At 61.6% G+C, this 21,139-nt stretch overlaps 1 protein-coding gene across 3 annotated transcripts; it reads right to left on the bottom strand.

Annotated features, from left to right (window-relative positions):
- Window positions 1-592: 592 nt before the first annotated feature.
- On the bottom strand, window positions 593-13,506 carry MAFK (MAF bZIP transcription factor K). 3 transcript variants are annotated; one of them, XM_066341752.1, is made up of 3 exons: window positions 13,360-13,506; window positions 5,378-5,457; window positions 593-3,206 (listed from the first exon to the last, which is right to left on the bottom strand). In XM_066341752.1, the coding sequence occupies exons 2-3, from the start codon at window positions 5,411-5,413 to the stop codon at window positions 2,787-2,789; spliced, it is 456 nt and encodes a 151-aa protein (XP_066197849.1). In that variant the 5' UTR covers window positions 5,414-5,457; window positions 13,360-13,506; the 3' UTR covers window positions 593-2,786. The 3 variants fall into 3 exon arrangements, with proteins under 3 accessions (XP_066197849.1, XP_066197850.1, XP_066197848.1); XM_066341753.1 differs by lacking the exon at window positions 13,360-13,506 and adding an exon at window positions 10,966-11,313; XM_066341751.1 differs by having other exon boundaries at window positions 594-3,206; window positions 13,287-13,506.
- Window positions 13,507-21,139: the final 7,633 nt, after the last annotated feature.

Here is a 21,139-nt window from a genome sequence, read left to right on the forward strand (position 1 = left end):
ACCTGCCCTCTGGGTGAGGGGCACAGTGACGGGGTGGGACCTGGGGGCACCTGCCCTCTGGGTGAGGGGCACAGTGACGGGGTGGGACCTGGGGGCACCTGCCCTCTGGGTGAGGGGCACAGTGACGGGGTGGGACCTGGGGGCCTGGAGACCCACTGGGGCAGCACCTGCCCTCTGGGTGAGGGGCACAGTGACGGGGTGGGACCTGGGGGCACCTGCCCTCTGGGTGAGGGGCACAGTGACGGGGTGGGACCTGGGGGCCTGGAGACCCACTGGGGCAGCACCTGCCCTCTGGGTGAGGGGCACAGTGACGGGGTGGGACCTGGGGGCACCTGCCCTCTGGGTGAGGGGCACAGTGACGGGGTGGGACCTGGGGGCCTGGAGACCCACTGGGGCAGCACCTGCCCTCTGGGTGAGGGGCACAGTGACGGGGTGGGACCTGGGGGCAACTGCCCTCTGGGTGAGGGGCACAGTGACGGGGTGGGACCTGGGGGCCTGGAGACCCACTGGGGCAGCACCTGCCCTCTGGGTGAGGGGCACAGTGACGGGGTGGGACCTGGGGGCCTGGAGACCCACTGGGGCAGCACCTGCCCTCTGGGTGAGGGGCACAGTGATGGGGTGGCAGCATGGGGCGCAGCACTGACCACACAGTGAGACGGGTCTGAAACCAGAAAACTCTTTATTGAAAGGTACAAAAGCGTCACAGCAGAGATGTACAGCAATAAATTAGACGGTGGCCGTGGGTGGGGACAAGGTGGGCGGGGCACGACAGAGGGTCTCTTCTCAATAATTTATACCAGGGAAGCAGCAGCACAAAATAAATATTGAAATGAAGCTGCCGAGCAGCTGCGGGAGGCGTGTGAGCCTGCAGCCGGAGACCACCCCCCGGGAGAGGCAGGGGCCGCCCCCTTCGGGAAGGACTCCTGATCTGAAGCACAGGGGATAAACCAAACCCACAAAATGACAAAGGTCCTTGCCTTTTCTCTTAAATAAAAATCCATATATTAAATTGTGACAATGACATTCCAATACTCTGAAAGGAAAAGCGGGAGGGACATTGCCAGTCTTCCTTCCATAACCCCCAGGGAGGGGGGCCCCCTGCATCTCAGGGACCTGGGGCGGCCGCCCATCAGGACGCCTGACCATCCCACACAGAGGGCAGGCAGGGGGACGGGGCAGCAGCGGGGAGAGCTCCAGCCGCAGACCTGGACCCACACTCGGACTGCAGCTCCGCCTAGGGGACTTACAGTATCAAACAGGAAAAGGTACAAAAATCTGTACGATAAAATGTGTATATAATTTTATATATATATATATATATTCTCTCTTTTAAATATTCCCCATGGTCCTTACTGATATCCAATGTGGATTACCTACCACGGCGACAGCATCGACAGCTCCTCTCACGCCGGCCCTCGCTCTCAGGATGCAGCGCGCCCAGCCCCCCCCGGCCCCCAGGACAGGGCACCGCCACCGGCTGCCCAGCCACTCTCTGTCCACCTGGGCGCAGACACAGGGTGGGCACCTCCCACCCCCTCCTCCTGGTGCAGCCGGCACTCTGCCTGGGTCTGGGGTCCGCACGGCTCCTGGGGTCATACTTGGTGGGGCTCAGGCATGCAGCTCATCCAGCATCCTCCCCAGGAGGGGCGGGAAGGGGTGGCCACACCTGCAGCAGTTGTCAGGGAAGGAAGCCCAGCAAAGGTCACCAAGCTCACCCTGGCTCCGAGGCCAGAAAGAACAGGTGAAGGTTGCAGCAGATGATTAAGCACCAAGGTTGCAGAGCCCCATGTCCTCTGCACGACAAGCTGGCCAGGTGCCCCCCACCCGGGAGGCGGGTCTGCCCCACATCCCACTCAGGGCCCCCACCTCCCCCAAATCAGAGCCCCCCCGCCCCCACCTGCCATCCTGCTCTTTCCTTCTCCAGCAGTAGGGGCCAGGCAGCCCGGCTCCACTGCTGCCCAAGGCCACTGCCAGCTGCACACCTGGTGCACCCCGAATGGCTCCCCTTCCCCTCCTGGCCCAGGCCTCTCTGCCTGCAGCCCCACCTCCCCAGGGCTCTGGGTGGCAGCGGGGCCCGATGGCTCCTGCTGGGAGCTGGGCTGCACAGGGACTCTCTGCAACACATGCAATTCTCCACACGGACCCCGCAGGCCCCCGGGAGACCACCCGTAACAAAAGTCCCCCCTGAGAGCCCACTGCTGGTGCACAGGTGTGATGCAGGCACAGGACCCACACACGCACACCTGCCCTTTCAAGCCGCCTTCTCCCACTGCTTCCCGGTACATGGCTCTGGCTACGGCTAAAGCAGTCACCGCGTGTTTGGACACTGGGGACAAATGGCTCCTCCTGGGGCAGCAGACCTCAGCCAGGGCAGTGAGGGGCCCCTGTGCGGGCCGGCGGACCACAGTGGGACAGGTGCTGACAGGCTGCTTGAGGGACGGAAGACAGAGTCCCTGCCATTGGGCCGCACGGCCAGGAACCTTCTGAGGACCTTCTCTCCGCATGTGCCAACCACCCCTGAAAACAGTCTGGAGAGAGCGGGCGAGCCCTGGGGGAGGCCAGGTGTGTGTGCGTGTGCGTGGGCGTGCGTGGGCGCGTGTGGGAAGGCGTGTGGCACACAGGTTCACAAGACCCTACTCTTCATCCGGCACCCACAACCGCCCCTGGGGGACCCCCCCAGAGTCTACGCTTGGACTTGGATGTTGGGGGGCCTGTCCCCACGGGCCCTCTTGACGAGCACGAGGGACGTGCCCAGCGCCCGTCCACCCAGCGCCCTGCCACCGGCACTAGGAGGCAGCCGAGAAGGGCACGGAGGGGGACTTGACGATGGTGATGACGCTGGTGGTGGCCACTTTGGAAGGCGTGATGGGGCCGCGGGCCACGGTGCGTGCGAAGGTCTGCAGGGCCTCGTACTTGGCCCGCAGCGCGTCCAGCTCCAGCCGCATGCTGGCATTCTCCGAGGCCAGCTTCTCCACCTCCCGCTGCAGCTCCACCCGCTGCCGCTCCAGCTCCTCCTTCTGCGTCACCCGCTTGATGCGGCAGCTGGCGGCGTAGCCGCGGTTCTTGAGGGTGCGGCGCCGCTGCTTGAGCCGCACCACCTCCTCCTTGGACAGGCCCCGCAGATGCTGGTTCAGCTCCCGCACCGACATGGACACCAGCTCATCGTCGCTGAGCACTGGGGCGTTCTCGCCCACCTCCTTCTTGACCTGCAGGCCAGGGCATGGGTCAGCACGGGGGACAGCCCGGTGGACCAGAGCTTGAGTCCTGGCAGCAGCCCCTCCACATCTCAGGCTGGGCCTCGCGCCCCCAGCGGGCATCACCGGACACAGGGAACACAGCGCCCCCACCGGGCATCACTGGACACAGGGAACACAGCGCCCCCAGCGGGCATAACTGGACACAGGGAACACAGCGCCCCCACCGGGCATCACTGGACACAGGGAACACAGCGCCCCCACCGGGCATCACTGGACACAGGGAACACAGCGCCCCCACCGGGCATCACTGGACACAGGGAACACAGCGCCCCCACCGGGCATCACTGGACACAGGGAACACAGCGCCCCCACCGGGCATAACTGGACACAGGGAACACAGCGCCCCCACCGGGCATCACTGGACACAGGGAACACAGCGCCCCCAGCGGGCATAACTGGACACAGGGAACACAGCGCCCCCACCGGGCATCACTGGACACAGGGAACACAGCGCCCTCACCGGGCATCACTGGACACAGGGAACACAGCGCCCCCAGCGGGCATAACTGGACACAGGGAACACAGCGCCCCCACCGGGCATCACTGGACACAGGGAACACAGCGCCCTCACCGGGCATCACTGGACACAGGGAACACAGCGCCCCCACTGGGCCCCAGGAAACACAGCGCCCCCAGCGGGCATCACTGGACACAGGGAACACAGCACCCCCACCGGGCCCCAGGAAACACAGCGCCCCCACCGGGCACCACCGGACACAGGGAACACGGCGCCCCCACCGGGCACCACCGGACACAGGGAACACGGCGCCCCCACCGGTCACCACCGGACACAGGGAACACGGCGCCCCCAGCGGGCACCACCGGACACAGGGAACACGGCGCCCCCAGCGGGCACCACCGGACACAGGGAACACGGCGCCCCCAGCGGGCACCACCGGACACAGGGAACACGGCGCCCCCAGCGGGCATCACCGGACACAGGGAACACGGCGCCCCCAGCGGGCATCACCGGACACAGGGAACACGGCGCCCCCAGCGGGCATCACCGGACACAGGGAACACGGCGCCCCCAGCGGGCATCACCGGACACAGGGAACACGGCGCCCCCAGCGGGCATCACCGGACACAGGGAACACGGCGCCCCCAGCGGGCATCACCGGACACAGGGAACACGGCGCCCCCAGCGGGTATCACTGATCACAGGGAACACGGCGCCCCCAGCGGGCATCACTGGACACAGGGAACACGGCGCCCCCACCGGGCATCACTGGACACAGGGAACACGGCGCCCCCACCGGGCATCACTGGACACAGGGAACACGGCGCCCCCACCGGGCATCACTGGACACAGGGAACACGGCGCCCCCACCGGGCATCACTGGACACAGGGAACACGGCGCCCCCAGCGGGCATCACCGGACACAGGGAACACGGGGGCCCCCAGCGGGCATCACCGGACACAGGGAACACGGCGCCCCCAGCGGGCATCACTGATCACAGTGAACACAGCACCCCCACCGGGCATCACTGGACACAGGGAACACAGCACCCCCAGCGGGCATCACTGATCACAGTGAACACAGCACCCCCACCGGGCATCACTGGACACAGTGAACACAGCGCCCCCACCGGGCACCACTGGACACCACGCACACAGTGACCGAGGCACATGTCGGTCCGAGGGGCTGTCGGCTGCACCAGCCACTACCTGGGCACCGCTGGCGTGCCGGACCTGTGGGCTGCCCTGCGACTCTCCAGTGCCTGGTGCAGGACTGACACAGGCAGGCGGGCGACGGGAAGGCTGAGGGGTACACACACACATGGAGACCCCGCTCTGCGCCCGAGACCAGAGACAGCAGCACGAGGGCACAGCCAGTCTCAGCAGCTGAGAGGGACAATCAAGCCCGGCCCGGGCCCAGGCCCACACTGCCCACCTGGGTGCTGTCCCTCCACCACCCTTCACACTGGAGTCCTCTTCCAGGACCCTGGGGCTGGCGTCTCCTGAGGCCACCACCCCGGACTCCGTCCCTGTGTGATGCTCTGTCCAGCCCCAGCCCCGCCCTGTTCCCGCCGCACTCTCTGAGGGTGGTCCTGGGGAGGAGGGGCTGCCAGGAGGGACGGGGAGAGGGGTCTGGGTCCGCCCACCCCACCCCACGTACCTTTAATGCTTTGTTCGGTTTGGGATTAGTCGTCATAACCTGGGCACCGTCACCCGGACAGAACTGCTTGGAAATCGTAACTGGAAAAGCACAGGACACAGAAACGAGAATGGTTAGGTCCTCCTGGGCTGTGACAGGGCGTGCTGCCCGCAAGGTGATGCGGAGCAGGGCCAGCCCCACTGCAGAGAGACTCACTCTCCCTCCAGACTGGTCACAGCACCCCGAAAGACCAGCAGGTCCCCTCTCATCCTGAGGGGCCCCCTCCCATCCTGAGGGGCTCCCCCCACGCGGGCACCCTGGCCAGGCCTGGACTCTGCCCAGGGGACCCAGGTGGACGCCCAGCCGTGCCCCCCACTCCAGCAACAGCCCCCACAGTGGCCGGACCCCCTGGTCCCAGTGCCCCCTCCCCACTGTGACGAGTGCCCGCACCCAGGGGTGAGGTGGACTGAGCAGCTGCTCCCTGCTCTGCCTCTCCCTCTGGGGACAGGCGTTTGCCCCCGGGCAGCACAGGATGCCACGTTTAGGAGTCAAAGTGCGCACAGTAAAGGCGCTCCAAGAACGGCCACACCTGTCACCTGAGGAGCCACCAGCCTCAGGACAGCAGCTGCCCTGGCAGGAGCCCGTTGTCCCCAAGGTGCAAGGCCCCTTCGGGGAGCCTCTGGCCCTGCTGAGCTCACCCCGGGGGGCGGAGGAGCCCCGTGCCCCTCCAGCCGGCCCCGCCCTCCCGGCTGGCCTACCTCTGCCAAGGGCACTGGCACTGCAGCTGTGACATCACCGCCTCCACCTGGGCTGCCCCACAGTGTGACCTGGCCCAGAGTGGCGGTGGGGGGTCCCCTGGAACAGGGGGCTGGGGCGGTGGGAGCGGCTGCCCGGAGAGCTCCTGGCCCCTCTGGCGGGAGCTGTCCCCGCGTCCGCCCTCCTCCTCCTTTCGTCTGCATTGTGTCACACATTCTAATCATTCATGAAAAAGCCAGCCAAGCATCCCAAGCATGATTCCCCTCTGATAGTTGCCATGGCGACCTTGGGAAGTAGCCAACCCCTGATGGTCGTCGTGGAAACTGAGAAGCCCACAGCAACAATGGCTCCAGGCCAACAGCGCAGACTTCGCAGGTTGTGGGACAGTAAACAAACCCCTTGGAGTGGCTCGGGCACCGGACTTGAAGCTGCCGGTGTCAGGAGCCTGCAGGATCGGTCCCTCTGACGTCCCACACACCGGGCGAGGTGAACCGAGCCGAGCAAACACCAGGAAAACCACCCACAGAGGGTCCTTGGGCCCCGGCGATGAGCCGGCTCAAAGCCTCCCCTCCCTCGGCCACAGCCCAGGACCCTCACTGCAGCCCTGCCTGGACCCTCCACTCACAGGCCCAGCTCAGCGCCGACACGGGCCCACCGGCCCCTCACCACCAGAGGCTGCACACTCAGCACAGGGTCTCACACCCCAGCCTGCAAGCCCCCCACCCCCCGCACTGGGGCCACTCTCCTGGGTGCGAACAGCGAGTAACAAGGAGCATGGCTGGGCAGTGGGCAGAAGGGTGGGGGCTCCAGGTCTCTCTGAGCCCCTCGCACGGCCACACACATGTGCCCGAGACAGCAGGCCACGGTCTGCGAAGGGCCAGGAGGGAGCGAGAGCTGCTGCCCACAGCGGCCAGTGGCCGTGTCTCTGGCGTCTCGGGCGACCCGACCAGGGCCCCGCAGGCCTGCCCCTCCCGCAGGGCTGGGGTCAGAGCTGGGCTGGGGAAGCCACGGGGACTGTGAGAAACTTTTCCACATGGAGCTGGGAGGGGCCGCGGGTACCACTGCCGCTCACATCCCGCCAGAGCGTCAGCGCACGAGGCCAGCCGCCAGGCATAGCTGTGCGGTGAGTCACTGGCTGTTTACAGAGCAAGAGCTCACATTCCCACAGACCGCCCCGCCCGCCGAGGGGAAGGGGAAAGGAAGGCCCAGCCAAGGACTCGCCTCGGGCAGACCCCACACAGACCCCAACCAGGCAGGACTGCGGGGTCAGGAGCCAGCTCAGCCAGGACGCAGGACGCAGGCCGCGGGACGCAGCCCAGGGTTGGGGCAGGAACACCCCCTCCGGGTACCTGCGGAGGGTCCGTCCGGGGATTCACACGGACTGACCAGGATGGACACAGGCTGGACTCAGCGCTCTTGGGCTCTGCGCCCTCCCCTCCACAGAGGCCCCAGGAGGGTCGTCTCCTGGCCACACCCACAGAGTCAAGGTCCCTCGGCTGCTAGCCCACCTCTCCTGCCTCCCTAGCCTCTGAGGGGCTGCACCCCAGGCAAGGAGCCTGGCAGAGACAGGAGAAGAGAGGCCCAGGGGCCCTCCCATCAGGGTCTTTGGTTCTCAGACCTTCTGTTCCAGACAGAAAGAGCGGGTGTGGGAACCTGTAGGGGTGACGGTCATCATCTCGAGATGGAGCTGCTCTCTGAAAAGTGAGGGGGTCAGAAACACGGAACCCCAGGGTCCTGTCCAGCTTCCAAAGGCCTCAGCAGGCCAAGCGGGTGACATTCTGTTCTCAGCCCCTAGAGCAGGGGTCCCCAAACTTTTTACACAGGGGGCCAGTTCACTGTCCCTCAGACCGTTGGAGGGCCGGACTATAAAAAAAAACTATGAACAAATCCCTATGCACACTGCACGTATCTTATTTTAAAGTAAAAAAACAAAACAGGAACAAATACAAAATTTAAAATAAAGAACAAGTAAATTTAAATAAACAAATTGACCAGTATTTCAATGGGAACTATGGGTTTGCTTTTGGCTAATGAGATGGTCAATGTGCTCCTCTCACTGACCACCAGTGAAAGAGGTGCTTCTTCCAGAAGTGCGGCGGGGGCCGGATAAATGGCCTCAGGGGGCCACATGCAGCCCGCGGGCCGTAGTTTGGGGACCCCTACCCTAGGGCTTTGGGGTGCGCCTGGCCCCCTGTGAGCAACCAGAGTGCAGGGGAGATGGGGAAGCCTCGGGCAGGAGCAGGTGTGCTGCCCACTCTCAGGGATCCACTCTCCTGGGTCACCACCATCTGCTGGAGTCTCAGCCACCCCCGAGTCAGGGCTGCATCTCCCCAGACTCACCAAGTACACAGTACTGACCTGAAGCACACGTTAGAAAAACGACCGCCCACTTTTGAAGAGGTTTGGAGAAGAGCCCCGTACGCATGAAAGAACTTGTAATACACCTGCTTTTAAAACAACCGTCCTAAAGTAGACGTCTGTAACCCACTGAGCAGCAGCACCCCCAGCGTGCAGGAAGGACTGTCCTGAGACTCGGGCACCCAGCTGGGGTCAGAGACTGCAGCCTTGGGCTGCTGGGCGCCTGGGCAGCCTGCTGCTGGCGTGCCCACCTCAGCAACTGGTCAGCAGTGGCCCTCCAGCAGCTTTCCGTGAGGGTGCTGCCACATCCACTGAGGACCAGAACTCAAGCCACCCAGAGTCCCAGGACCAGGCAGGTCTGCCTGCCACTGCGCGGACCGCTCGCTGCCCGAGGGACGGCCCCGTGCGCACCTCCCACGCCCTGGCAAAGCTGCTGCTCCAGAGAGCATACCCTCAGCACCTGTCACTCGGAACACTGTTTAGGCAACTACTTTTCTAACTGAAGAGGCTGGTTTTCAACCCGAAGCCAGAAACGTCACTCTGACGCACACCTAGGCCAGGTGAGCAGGAGAACGTCCTTCTTCTAAAGGGAAAGGAGGAGCTCTGGCAGCCGAGATGGGCCCGCTCCGGGGACTGCAGTTTGAAATAAACTAGGGGCTGGGAGTCCCTCCCCTTCCAGCCCCCTAAGAACAGGGCAGGGCCGCTTTGCCCAAGAAGGGCCCCCAGTTCTGCCCTGGGGCACCCCGGTGGGCAGGGCAGGGCAGGGAGCACCGGCTGCACAGTCCAGGACTGCCCTTCCGGGAGGCGGGTGAGCTGGAGGCCAGAGTCTCAGACCCTTCCGGGTTCCGTTCTCTAACTCCCAGACAGTACCAGGGGCTCACCCCCCGCTCTGACTCTGCTCTTCTGGGGCGGCTTGCAGACCGGGCCTTCCCGACGAGCACGGGCGGCGCTGGGCTGGACCCAGGCTCAGGGCCCATCAGTCAAGCCATCTGGGAGCAAGGACCCCACCCAAGCAGCCCTCGGTTTAGATAACCCAGCAGAAAAGGAGGTTCTAGACTTTCAAGGGGCTCTCAGTCTCACCTATATTATAACCAGCTGCCCAGCCAAGAGTGAGCCCCGTGCGTCAGCCTGGCACTGAGCATGGGTGGACTCCCAAAGACACCTGTCCCGTCCAGTGTGGAGCGAGGGCAACTGTCCCTGAGGGTCCCGCAGGTGCCGGCCCTGTCAGCCCCCCAGCCGGCCCGACAGAGGGTGTCCCTTCCACTCCACTCTCCCAGGTGTCAGGAGGGCAGGTCCTGGAAGAAGGGGCCGGAGCAGCAGGGAGACCAGGAAGGGAGGTACAGCAGCTCCCACCCAGGGAAGCAGGCCTGACTCCAGGACCAACTCTGACCACCATGACGCGGCCACCTCCGCTCTAGGGGCCCAGGGGCCTTTTCGAAAGTGACCCCGTGCCAGATGCCCCTCCAGCAGCTTGGAGTCCACACAGCAGGCACCTGTCTGACAAGAACACGCCACCCGACTGCAGTCGGCTCCCAGAGCCAGGAGGGCTCCCCACGGCCACCCCCTTCCGGACACCCGGTGCTGACGTCGAGCCAGCTCCCCTCAACGTGGGGCTACATCCCACAGAGCCTTGCTGGGCACCCCACCAGCCCGGCCCACACCCAGCTTGCAGGCCGGCCCTGGCTGGCTGCCCTCCGCCAAGACAGGACTGTCTGCTGGGCTTGGAGGACGTCTGGTCACCTTGCCTGTGCAGTTCGAGGAAGCTGTGTCATCCTGACCACGTCCAGAGGTGACTCAGGCAGCGCTGGCTGATGGCAGGCTGCATGCCACACCCTTCGGCCAGCTGTGCTGGACCCTGGCTCCCCCCACCCAGTGTCAGCAGGCCTGCTCCCCTCACACCTCTGGGCGGTCCTCCAGGCTCCCTGCGGATTCTGTCCCCTCCCCAGCCCATCTCACGCTGCCGAGGGCTTCAGTCACCTGGGAAACGGATGGCCTACGCATCCAACAGGCCCCCTGCTGCGACTGCATCGCAGGGGATGACCCACCACTACTCACCCAGAAGCAGCCCCCAAGGCCTCACTCTCCTTATACGTCCACTGACCCTGGCCTACTGGCCTCGGCCCCAGCACCCTGGCTCCAGCCCCACAGCTCCATCCCTCCCAGCTCAGGCCTCCAGCTTCCCTGCCTGGACTCTGACCTGGGTCCCCAAATACAGCCCCCACAGGCACGCAGAGGGTCACCCACTTCTGCTCAGCACCCTCTCAGCGCCCTCCACTGCCCCGGCCCCCTGTCGCCCTGTGGCATTCCAGCCCTTCCCCTCTGGCTTCTCAGAGGCCCCCACAACTCATGCCTCGCCAGAAAGCCCCCTCCTGCCCTCTCTGGGGCAGGCAGGTGCCCACTCCTGAGCGCACATCCAGGGCTGCACCCAAGACCCAGCCCTGGTCTTCCTGTCCAAGGCCTGTCTCCCTGCCTGGGTGGGCAGAGGGGACACTTACTTACACCTGCTCCCTCACTCCTGGCAGCCGAGAGGTTTGCTGTGTAGCACGTCTGCCAGCAAGGACGGGTCTGGGGGCAGCTTCCACCCCAGCACCTCTCCACACCCCCTTGCCTGGCACCCACACAGGCAGCACAGAAAACAGGCAGGGTGCGGTAGCAGAACCCGGACCCCACTGCCACAGGCCAGGTCAGGCAGCCAGGGGCTGGACTCCCTCATCTAAGACAGGGCGTGAATGTGTGAATGCGTGTGTCTCCTGTGCGACCCGAGGTTTATCCCTACCTGCCCTCAAATTCTACGGTTTAAAGATGACACTTTCGACTTCCTGAAACTGTAAGAAAGAGGAAGCATGACGGGTGTGTGATTATGAAAAGCAAAAGTAAATACCGGAGGAGCCGCACACCTTCCACTAGCAGGGACCAGGGGGCGGTGCCTGGGGGGGGGGTGAGTCACTGTTTACTGCGCTGAGGAGCAGGCCCCGCAGAGGGCTCCCAGCTGCCCAGGGCTGCACTTCCCCTGCGGACAGCACCGAGATCCAGCGAGCTCCTTCCAGAAACCTTTAGACTCGGGAGCAGCCAGGCCACAGGCAGGACCTCTCCCAGACCGCCGAGAGCATGTCCACAAACTCTCCGGCGTACTGTCAGAGAGCCCCAGAGAGAAAAGGCACACACAGCTGTGCGCCAAGAACGGTCCCCAGAGCCACCCCACACTCAGGAACAGCCCATTCCCCAAGTGGCCTTCTATTTCAGCAACCGCCTTGAGAGAGGGTGATGCTGACCTTGGAAGCGGTCCCTTAAAGCCCAGCTGCGTCCCCCGCACAAGCGCAGGTGCCCCAGGAGAAGCCTCGCTTTGTGTTTTCAGTTAACAAGCGCTTTATTTTGAAATAAGGAGCACCTAGCTTTCTGTTGTAAAAGCAGGTCCTCTCTACCTAGCTCAATCTCCAATATTGCTACTGTTGTTACCTGGGAAGGGAAGTGTTTGCAAAGCACGTCAGCTACCCACAATGCCATAGGTGGCGGGTGTGTCCCCTACCCATCACCTGCTGCTTCCCAGACCCCTCCCACCAGCTAGGACTAACCTTTTTAAAAGCTCTACCCCCATGAAGATGTCAGGCGTGGAGCCAGGGCTCCAGAGGGGGCATTCCCCATACACCTGCACTTTATCAACACACCTGGGCACGGCTCACTGAGGGCAAAACCTTATCAACGCCAATAAAGGGCTGGGGTGGGGGTGGGGGGCACTTGGGCAGCCAAGCCACAAGAATGGGGGAACCCACTGATTCTATCCCCCTGTATTGGGTGTGCACCTGCCCAGGGAAGGTGGTTGGGTGTTGGTCAGCTGCTGAATGAACAAGGAGAGGAAGAAGATCCCGTTTCTGTCTCGGCCAGAAGAGCCGTGTGAAAGGTAAACAGGACCGTAATCATTAACATGGCAGAGAGCACGGAATTCCCAGCAACCCCGCCCCCTCCCCCACCCCACCCCCGGGCAGGTGTCGCGATGGTGAAGACTCCACAGCTGCCTGGGAATCTTACGGGAGACAGGGTAAGGCGTCCCCTCCCCTCCGAGGTTCCGGAGAAACTGAGGAAGCGGACAGACAAAACACCTGTCCTGTGTCCTAAACTCAGCAGAATCACAGAATCACCCGCATTTCAAGTCAGAAGAGATCCTCATTCACAGATGGTTAAATGTCAGACGCGCGCGGACCATGGGGTTTTGGGAGAAGTGACACGTGTGCCTAGGTCCCCTCCCCACCCAGAGCTTCCCCAGCAAGGTCTCCCTCCGGGGAACCCCCCACCCAGGCCGGTCAGCGAGTCCCCTGCTCCTTCCTCTACCCACCGCCCACCGATGTGGACCGTGCCGCGGACGCAGTGGGGTAGGGGCCGCAGGGCCGTCCGGGCAGCACGCGGGAGCGGCGGAGGCGCCCGGGTACCCGAGGCCGAGTGGCCCCGGCGCAGCCGCGCGCTCCCTGCACGTGGCGGGTTCTTTTCGCCCCTGTCTTCCCGCCTCGGAGAGGGTCTCCGGAGGCTTCAAGCGGACAGGTGGGGAGGGCGGGACAACGGGGACACGCGGGCACGGCCGCCCCGCCCTCCGCGGGGTGCCCACCATACCCGGGCGCCCTGGCACCGCGCGGAGGTCGGACCGCCGAGCCGAGACCCACGCCCGCGCGGCGCGCTCGGGCAGCACACCTGACGGCAGGTGCGCGGGGCCGGGCGGGGGTTACAGTCCCCGGCCAACTTCGCCAAGAGTCCCAGGCGGCCGCGACCCCGCGCCCCGCGCCCCGGCCCGCGCCCCCGGCCCCCGGCCCGCCCGGCAGCCCCTCACCTGGCCTCGCGCGGCGGCCGCGGGCGCGCAAGGGCTCCTCCCGGGCACGCGCTCTCCTCCCGCTCGCGCTCACCCTCGCCTTCCCGCTGGGCCGCCGCCTCCGCCTCCGCCGCGCGCTCCGGCTCCGGCTCCGGCTCCGACTTCGCGAAGAAGAACAACAAGTCCCCCCCGCCGCCCGCCGCCAGCGCGCCCGCCAGCCCGGCTCCCCAGCATCTGACACCGCTTCCGGGATCGGCGTCGGCGCGCGTCACGCCGCCCCGCCCACCGCGCGCGCCGCCGCGCCCACCCAGGCCCCGCCCCCAGCTCACAACCACGCCCCGCCCACAAAGAAGGCCGCGCCCCCGCCCACTAAGGTCCCGCCTACAACGGAGGCCGCGCCCTCGCCTCGCCCCGCCCCACCCCGCTCGGCTCCAGGCTCCCGGTCCGCCTACGGACGCACCTGCAGCCGGTGGAGTTGGCCCCTGCTGCCGAGTCTGCAGATTCTCGGCCTTGGGAGAAGCTGTGGAAGCGCCCGAGTGCCCCCCCCCCCAATACCTACGTGTGTGGGGCCGGCAGGCTGCACCTGTACTGCAGGTGCCGGTGGTGCGCCCCGCGTGCCTGCCACCCCGTGTGCACCGAGTCCCGCACGTGGCTCAGGCGTCCGGGTTGGTCGTACCGAGCCTGAAACACCCCTTTTCCCTTCGAGCGCTCCGTCTCTGGGCTCGGGGGTAAGAGAGGCTGGTCCTTGTCTGAATCCCGTGTCCATAATCTCTGGAGTGGGAGGCGCACCGCATACCCCAATCTCATCAGAGCCTCCGGCTAACCTCCCGTTCCCAGGCCAGCCCTAGGACGATGCTGCGGACATTACAACCAGGTCGCAGCGTCCGGATGGTTGACCACAAGAGATGGGCTGGACACATGCAGGGGCACACAGACTCCCTGCCTGCCGCCAGGCCGCCCCACAAAGCAGGTGAGGGCGGCTGGCATCCCCTCCTAATGCACGTTCCCATCTGTCTTTTCCCCCCATTTTTTTTATTTATTTATTTATTTATTTATTTATTTATTCATTTTTTAGAGAGGAGAGGGAGAGACAGAGAGAGAGAGAGAGGAGAGACAGAGAGAGAAGGGGGGAGGAGCTGGAAGCATCAACTCCCATATGTGTCTTGACCAGGCAAGCCCAGGGTTTCGAACCGGCGACCTCAGCATTTCCAGGTCGATGCTTTATCCACTGCGCCACTACAGGTCAGGCTTCCCCCCGTTTTTGATCAACAAATGGGTAGGGAACTATTTCCCTTCTGTAGGAAAGCCAGTAATGTAACATGGTGATAAAAGGTTTTGACGCACAGCTTTAGTGTCGAGGGCTCCAAGACACCAGGGCCTGGGGAACAGTCCCACCTAAGCCCCAGCTGATGGGGCACCTGCCGGGGGGTCTCTGGTGCCTTCCCTTGTATCCTGGGAAACAGAGAGGAGACAACCGAGAAGTTTGTGGGTCTTCTGTGTGCAGTTAGTTAGCACTACAGCGCGGCCTAGAGTTTTAGGGAGCAGATGTGGCTTCCTGCTTTGGAGAAGCTTGGGCTTCCGTCCCAGAGCCTGGCCTGGTGCTCACTGGGCACACTCGCCTGTGGGCTTGCTGCCAACCAACAACGCAGCAGCAGTAGCTACCCATCTTGCCTCTCCAGGCCATTTTCAGAGTGGTCTCCCCCTGGGACTGGAAAGGTGGTAGCCCCCTTCTCCCCACCACCGCTTCTGAGTTCGAGCTGCCAATTCGTGGCCCCTCTGCAGACCTTGCCATGGTGGATATAATTTAGCTTCTTGTTAGTATCCTCATTTTCCTAACCTGACTGCAGAAGTGGGAGATGTTTGGTCACGCTTATGGGGTGACCTTTGTGGGAGGGGGGAGGTCTCTTCATTTCACCGCTCTGGGTCTTACTTAGTTGACTCAACTTTGAAATGGGCTGATTGAAACAGAGCGAGGATGGAGTGTTTAATAAATGATGTTGGGGCCACGTGATAACCATCTAGAAAAAGATGAAGTTGGGTTCATCATTCATCAACACCATACACCAATATCAGACATTTCAACTAGATCAAGGATGTAACATTCTTTAAAAAGAAACCATTAGGCCCTGGCCGGTTGGCTCAGTGGTAGAGCTTCAGCCTGGCGTGCAGGAATCCCGGGTTCGATTCCCGGCCAGGGCACACAGGAGAAGCGCCCATCTGCTTCTCCGCCCCACCCCCTCTCCTTCCTCTCTGTCTCTCTCTTCCCCTCCTGCAGCCAAGGCTCCATTGGAGCAAAGATGGCCCGGGCACTGAGGATGGCTCTGTGGCCTCTGCCTCAAGCGCTAGAATGGCTCTGGTTGCAACGGAGCAACGCCCCAGATGGGCAGAGCATCGCCCCCTGGTGGGCATGCCGGTGGATCCCGGTCGGGCACAAGCGGGAGTCTGTCTGACTGCCTCTCCGTTTTCAACTTCAGAAAATAAAAAGAAACCATTAAAGGGAAAAAAATGTTCTGGAAATGGACAGTAGTGAGGGTTGCAGAACACCGTGAATGTACTTAAGCCAACGAACTATCCACTTAAAAATAGTTAAAATGGTCAATTTCACGTTATGTGTATTTTAACACAAAAATAAATTTTAAAAAAATCAAAATATTTGATGAACACATGAACGCCTTCCTTTATTTTTTAAAAGCATTTCCATTAATTTGAGAGGGGTGGGGAGGGAGAGAGAAGAGACGGGGAAGAGAAAGACAGAGAGAAGCATCCACTCGTTCCACTTAGTTGTTCCATTTATTTATTTATTTATTTATTTTTTCTGAAGCTGGAAATGGGGAGAGACAGTCAGACTCCTGCATGCGCCTGACTGGGATCCACCCGGCATGCCCACCAGGGGGCGATGCTCTGCCCATCTGGGGCGTCGCTCTGTTGTATCCAGAGCCACTCTAGCGCCTGGGGCAGAGGCCAAGGAGCCATCCCCAGCACCAGGGCCATCTCTGCTCCAATGGAGCCTCGGCTGCGGGAGGGGAAGAGAGAGACAGAGAGGAAGGAGAGGGGGAGGGGTGGAGAAGCAGATGGGCGCTTCTCCTGTGTGCCCTGGCCGGGAATCGAACCTGGGACCTCTGCACACCAGGCCGACGCTCTACCACTGAGCCAACCGGCCAGGGCTGTTCCATTTATTGATAGTTGTACACTCACTGATTGCTTCTCCTAAGCGCCCTGACCCAGGGATTGAACATGTGACCTCTGGGAAGGACGCTCTATCCATCCACTGAACCACCGGCCAGGGCCATGAATGACTTTTCCTTTAAAATTTCGAGTGGGAGATGGTCTTTTGTAATCATGATTAAACATCCAGACTGCCTGACCTGTGGTGGCGCCCGTGAATAAAGCATAGGCCTGGAATGCTGAGGTCGCTGGTTTGAAACCCCGGGCTTCCCTGCTCAAGGCACATATAAGAGAAGCAATTACCACGAGTTGATGTTTTTGCTCCTCCCCCTCCCTTTCTCTCTCTGTCCTCTCTCCAAATTCAATAAATAAAAATCTTAAAAAAATAAAAATAAAAAAGCAACTATCACCACAAGCCAAGTCAGAACACAGTACATTTGTACTAGGAAAAAGGGTTTGGTATAAGCAGACGGCTCCCAGAAAGGTAACCCTAAGTGACTGGCAAACGCAGAGAAAGAGGGCCGTAATAAGAAAAAGGCACATTCAAATGACATTGCAATTCCGTTCCTCATCTATCAGAATCTCCCAAATGGGACCGCATCCTGTGACAGGCAGGGGCCTCCCGCACTGCTGGTGGGGGTGGGGGTGGGGTGTTGGGGGGGGGGAGAGGAACAGCGCCCGGTTCCTTGTAAACTCACCTCGGCCTTGGCGTATCCTCCTCGGCTCCAGCAGCCCCGTTTCTAGAAATCTGTGCTGGAAACACCCGTTCATGGGCGAAATTGGGGGTGTTAGGAGGCTTCTCCCGTGGCATCATCTATGACAAAAGGTCGGAAGCCACTGAGTTGTCATTGTTAAGGGCCCAGCTTAATCAACAGTGGGACATCACCAGATGAAGTCCTGAGCAGCTGCGCCAAAGGGGCACAGCGGGTTCCTGAACGTGGGCACAGATAACTTTGGGACGCTGAGAGCGCAGGCCAAGGTGCGGGGCTTCCGCTGGCGAGGAAGGAGGCGGTCACAGCGTCCGTCTGTGCTTGTCTGCGCCCAACGTGGGGAGCCCGGGAGGGTTCTACAAGCAAATAGTAGAAGGGGTTGCCTTCGGTGGCCGGGGCGCATGGGGTGGGGAGAGGAATGACATCGCTCTGTGTAAATCTCTTTTTTATTTTTATTTTTATTTTTCTGAAGCTGGAAACGGGGAGAGACAGTCAGATAGACTCCAGCATGCGCCCGACCGGGATCCACCCGGCATGCCCACCAGGGGCGAAGCTCTGCCCACCAGGGGGCGATGCTCTGCCCCTCCGGGGCGTCGCTCTGCCACGACCAGAGCCACTCTAGCGCCTGGGGCAGAGGCCAAGGAGCCATCCTCAGCGCCCAGGCCATCTTTGCTCCAATGGAGCCTTGGCTGCGGGAGGGGAAGAGAGAGACAGAGAGGAAGGAGGGGGGAGGGGTGGAGAAGCAAATGAGCGCTTCTCCTATGTGCCCTGGCCGGGAATCGAACCCGGGTCCCCCGCACGCCAGGCCGACGCTCTACCGCTGAGCCAACCGGCCAGGGCCGTAAATCTCTTTCTGTTGTTTAGTTCTGAGCATTGGACCGTGTTGTTGTGTTACCTATTCAAAACTATGAAGTGACGTTTACAGTGAAGTCAAGTGGAGGGTACCACGGAGGACTGGGCTGAGGACTCAGTTTCTGAGTGGCCCTGTGGCTCCTCGTCCTCAGTGGCCGTGATAAATGGGACCGTTTCATTCGTGTTAGATATATTGTCCTCTTGGCTGGGGGGAGGGTCCTGTGCCCTGCAGGGCCTCAGACTGGGGTAGATGGGACCCGCCCCGTCACCCAGCTGCGTGGAACTGGTTCTGGAGGAGGAGGGTGGGACCATGCTGCCCTCTCCTGCCGGAGAGGTGGAGGCAGGGAGTTCCATGACCCCACTGAGGTGGCCCTGGCTGACGCGAGGGGGAGAGGGGGACACTGAGGACTTGAGATCAATGACTCTGCAAGAAAAGGGAGAGGCAGGGACTAGCTCTATCCCAGAGGAAACAGCTGGCGGCCCTGAGGAGCCCCCCAGCAGTCACCATCCCAGGGTCCCCACCAACATGTCCAGGGACCCTGACTCCAGAGGGAACAGCTGGCGGCCCTGAGGAGCCCCCCAGCAGTCACCATCCCAGGGTCCCCACCAACATGTCCAGGGGCCCTGACTCCAGGAAGGAGGGGTTAGAACCTTGGACAGGTCGACTTGGGGGATGTCCTGCTGCACACTCCCCCGTGAGCAAGTACAGGTACAGCTCTGTACATGCTCAGTGGGGGCCGAGTATGTGCACCCCACGCCCCGTAAGGGTCAGCCTCTGCAGGCGGACTGTGCACCCCACGCCCCGTAAGGGTCAGCCTCTGCAGGCGGACATTTGCTGGCCACTACCCGAATGGCTTGTGCCCCTGTGCTCAGTGATGCCCTTCCCGTCTCCGGCGCTGTCCTCTGAGGGTGAGGAGCAAAGCTCAGAGAGGATGAGGTAGTGCACACTGGCCGCCCACGGTGTCCCCAGGGGCTGGAGCTGTCCCTCCAGAAAGCAGGGCCAAGGCCGCTCCAGGGAGGGTGGATGTCCAGCCGGAAACCCTGGGCCAGGCTCCTGCAGTCCCCTGACAGGAAGCAGCTGATGGCCACGGTGAGCGTTTTGGGGGGAGAGTGAGGAGCCTCTGGGTGCTGGTCCCCACCTGGCAGTGAAAGAGGGGGTCAGCTTAGCTTGGGGAGGAGCCAGTTTTTCTTTTATTTTTATTAATTTATTTTTAAAATCTTTTTCTTTTCTTTTTTTATTTTTTTTGTGGCAGAGACAGAGAGAGAGAGTCAGAGAGAGGGACAGATAGGGACAGACAGACAGGAAGGGAGGGAGATGAGAAACACCAATTCTTCGTTGTGGTTCCTTAGTTGTCCATTGATTGCTTTCTCATATGTGCCCTGACCGTGGGGCCACAGCAGACCCGAGTGACCCCTTGCACGAGCCAGCGACCTTGGGCTCAAGCTGGTGAGCCTTGCTCAAACCAGATGAGCCCGCACTCAAGGTGGCAACCTCGGGGTCTCGAACCTGGGTCCTCCAGATCCCAGTCCGACACTATCCACTGTGCCACTGCCTGGTCAGGCTTATTAATTTATTTTTAAATGTTTTTTTTTTTTCCCATTGATTTGAGAGCACCTGTGAGAAAGGCGGAGGGGGCAGGGGAGGGGGGAAGCATGAACTCCTCATTCCGCTTAATTGTACCCTGACTGGGGATCGAGCCTGTGACCTCTATGCTTTGGAACGATGTTCTATCCACTGGGAAACCCCACCAGGGCAGGGAAGGAACTGGTCTTGAGCTGCTGGGAAGAATCAGGGAGAGGGAGGGGGGCGGGGCCCTGGGGAAAAAGGAAGCAGGATTTGGCTTCCATCTGGGTGTCCCTGGGCAGGTCAGTCCACACCTCTGAACCGGTTCCTGCCTTCTTCAGCTGGAAATAGGAGCGACTGAGAACCAGAGGGGGGAAGATTTCTGTAAAACGCAAAGCTTTCTCAAATGAAAAGACGGTCACTGTGGCCCTGGCCAGATAGCTCCATTGGTTAGAGCGTCATCCCCAGACGCAAAGGTTGCTGGTTCAAACCCAGTTGGGGCACATACAGAAACAGTTTGATGTTTCTGTCTCTCTCTCCCTTCCCCTCTCTCTAAAATCAATCAATAATTTAAACAAACAAACAAACAAACACAAAGGCTGCCACTATTGTTATGACTACTATACTATTTACTTATGGTTGAGTAAGAAAGTTGATTTCCACTCACAATTTTGGGAGCAATTCAGCCAAGGTTCCGGAAGAGCATGCTCTGCCCAGCCCTTCCATGTTCATGGGACGGCAGCCATGTCCTCTCTGCAGAGTGCCTCCCCCAGGCCAGATCCCTGCGGCCCATCAGGACTGCCGGACTAGCCTGGCATTGGGGCCCTGCGACGGACAGCTTGCTCCTGCCATCCAGGTCGCTGCTGGCATCTCGTGGGTCGAGGCTGGGGCGCTGTGGGACACCCTACAAGGCACAGGACAGCCCCATCAGCAAAGGGTCACCCGTGCCCAGGCGGTGCGTGGGGCTGTGGTTGAGAAACTCCACTTCTGGGGATACAAGTTGCCATGTGACAGCCACCCCCTCACCCCCTGCCCCCAACAACAGCCACATTCACAGCTGTGAATTTTGAGTCACTTTTGTGTGACAGACACCCATTAGGGATTCGGATGCACTCATCGGACTCCTTGAAGACCCCAGCCGCGCTGGCCCCTCCGAGTTAAGGAGGATCCACGAACCAGGACGAAGGCCTGCAGGTGTGTCTGCAGGTGGAAGTGGCTTCGAGTGAAATGCCTGCAGGCAGGTGTTTATTCCACCGTGTTCGTAATCTCCCCAAGGGGCAACAACCCGCATGGCCACCAACAGGCGGGCATGGCTTGTCACCACATGTCCGTGGTCGGCAGCAGGCCGGTTGCCAAGTCATCGTGTCATGACTGTAGCAGGCTGTATTTTCCGGAGGTGGCTATGACAATACCCCCCCTCCCCCGCCCAGAGGTGGAGTGTGTGTGGCTGTGAACCTGATGACCTTTATGGCAGAGCCTTGGCCAACAGAAGAAAGTGGAACTGACGTTAATGCCATCAAGGATGAGTCACGACCGGGACCCTCCGGTTTTTCCTGGCACCAACCAACACTTTGCCTCTCCAG

This window comes from Saccopteryx leptura, chromosome 6, assembly GCF_036850995.1.
Source record: "Saccopteryx leptura isolate mSacLep1 chromosome 6, mSacLep1_pri_phased_curated, whole genome shotgun sequence".
Taxonomy (NCBI): Eukaryota; Metazoa; Chordata; class Mammalia; order Chiroptera; family Emballonuridae; genus Saccopteryx; species Saccopteryx leptura.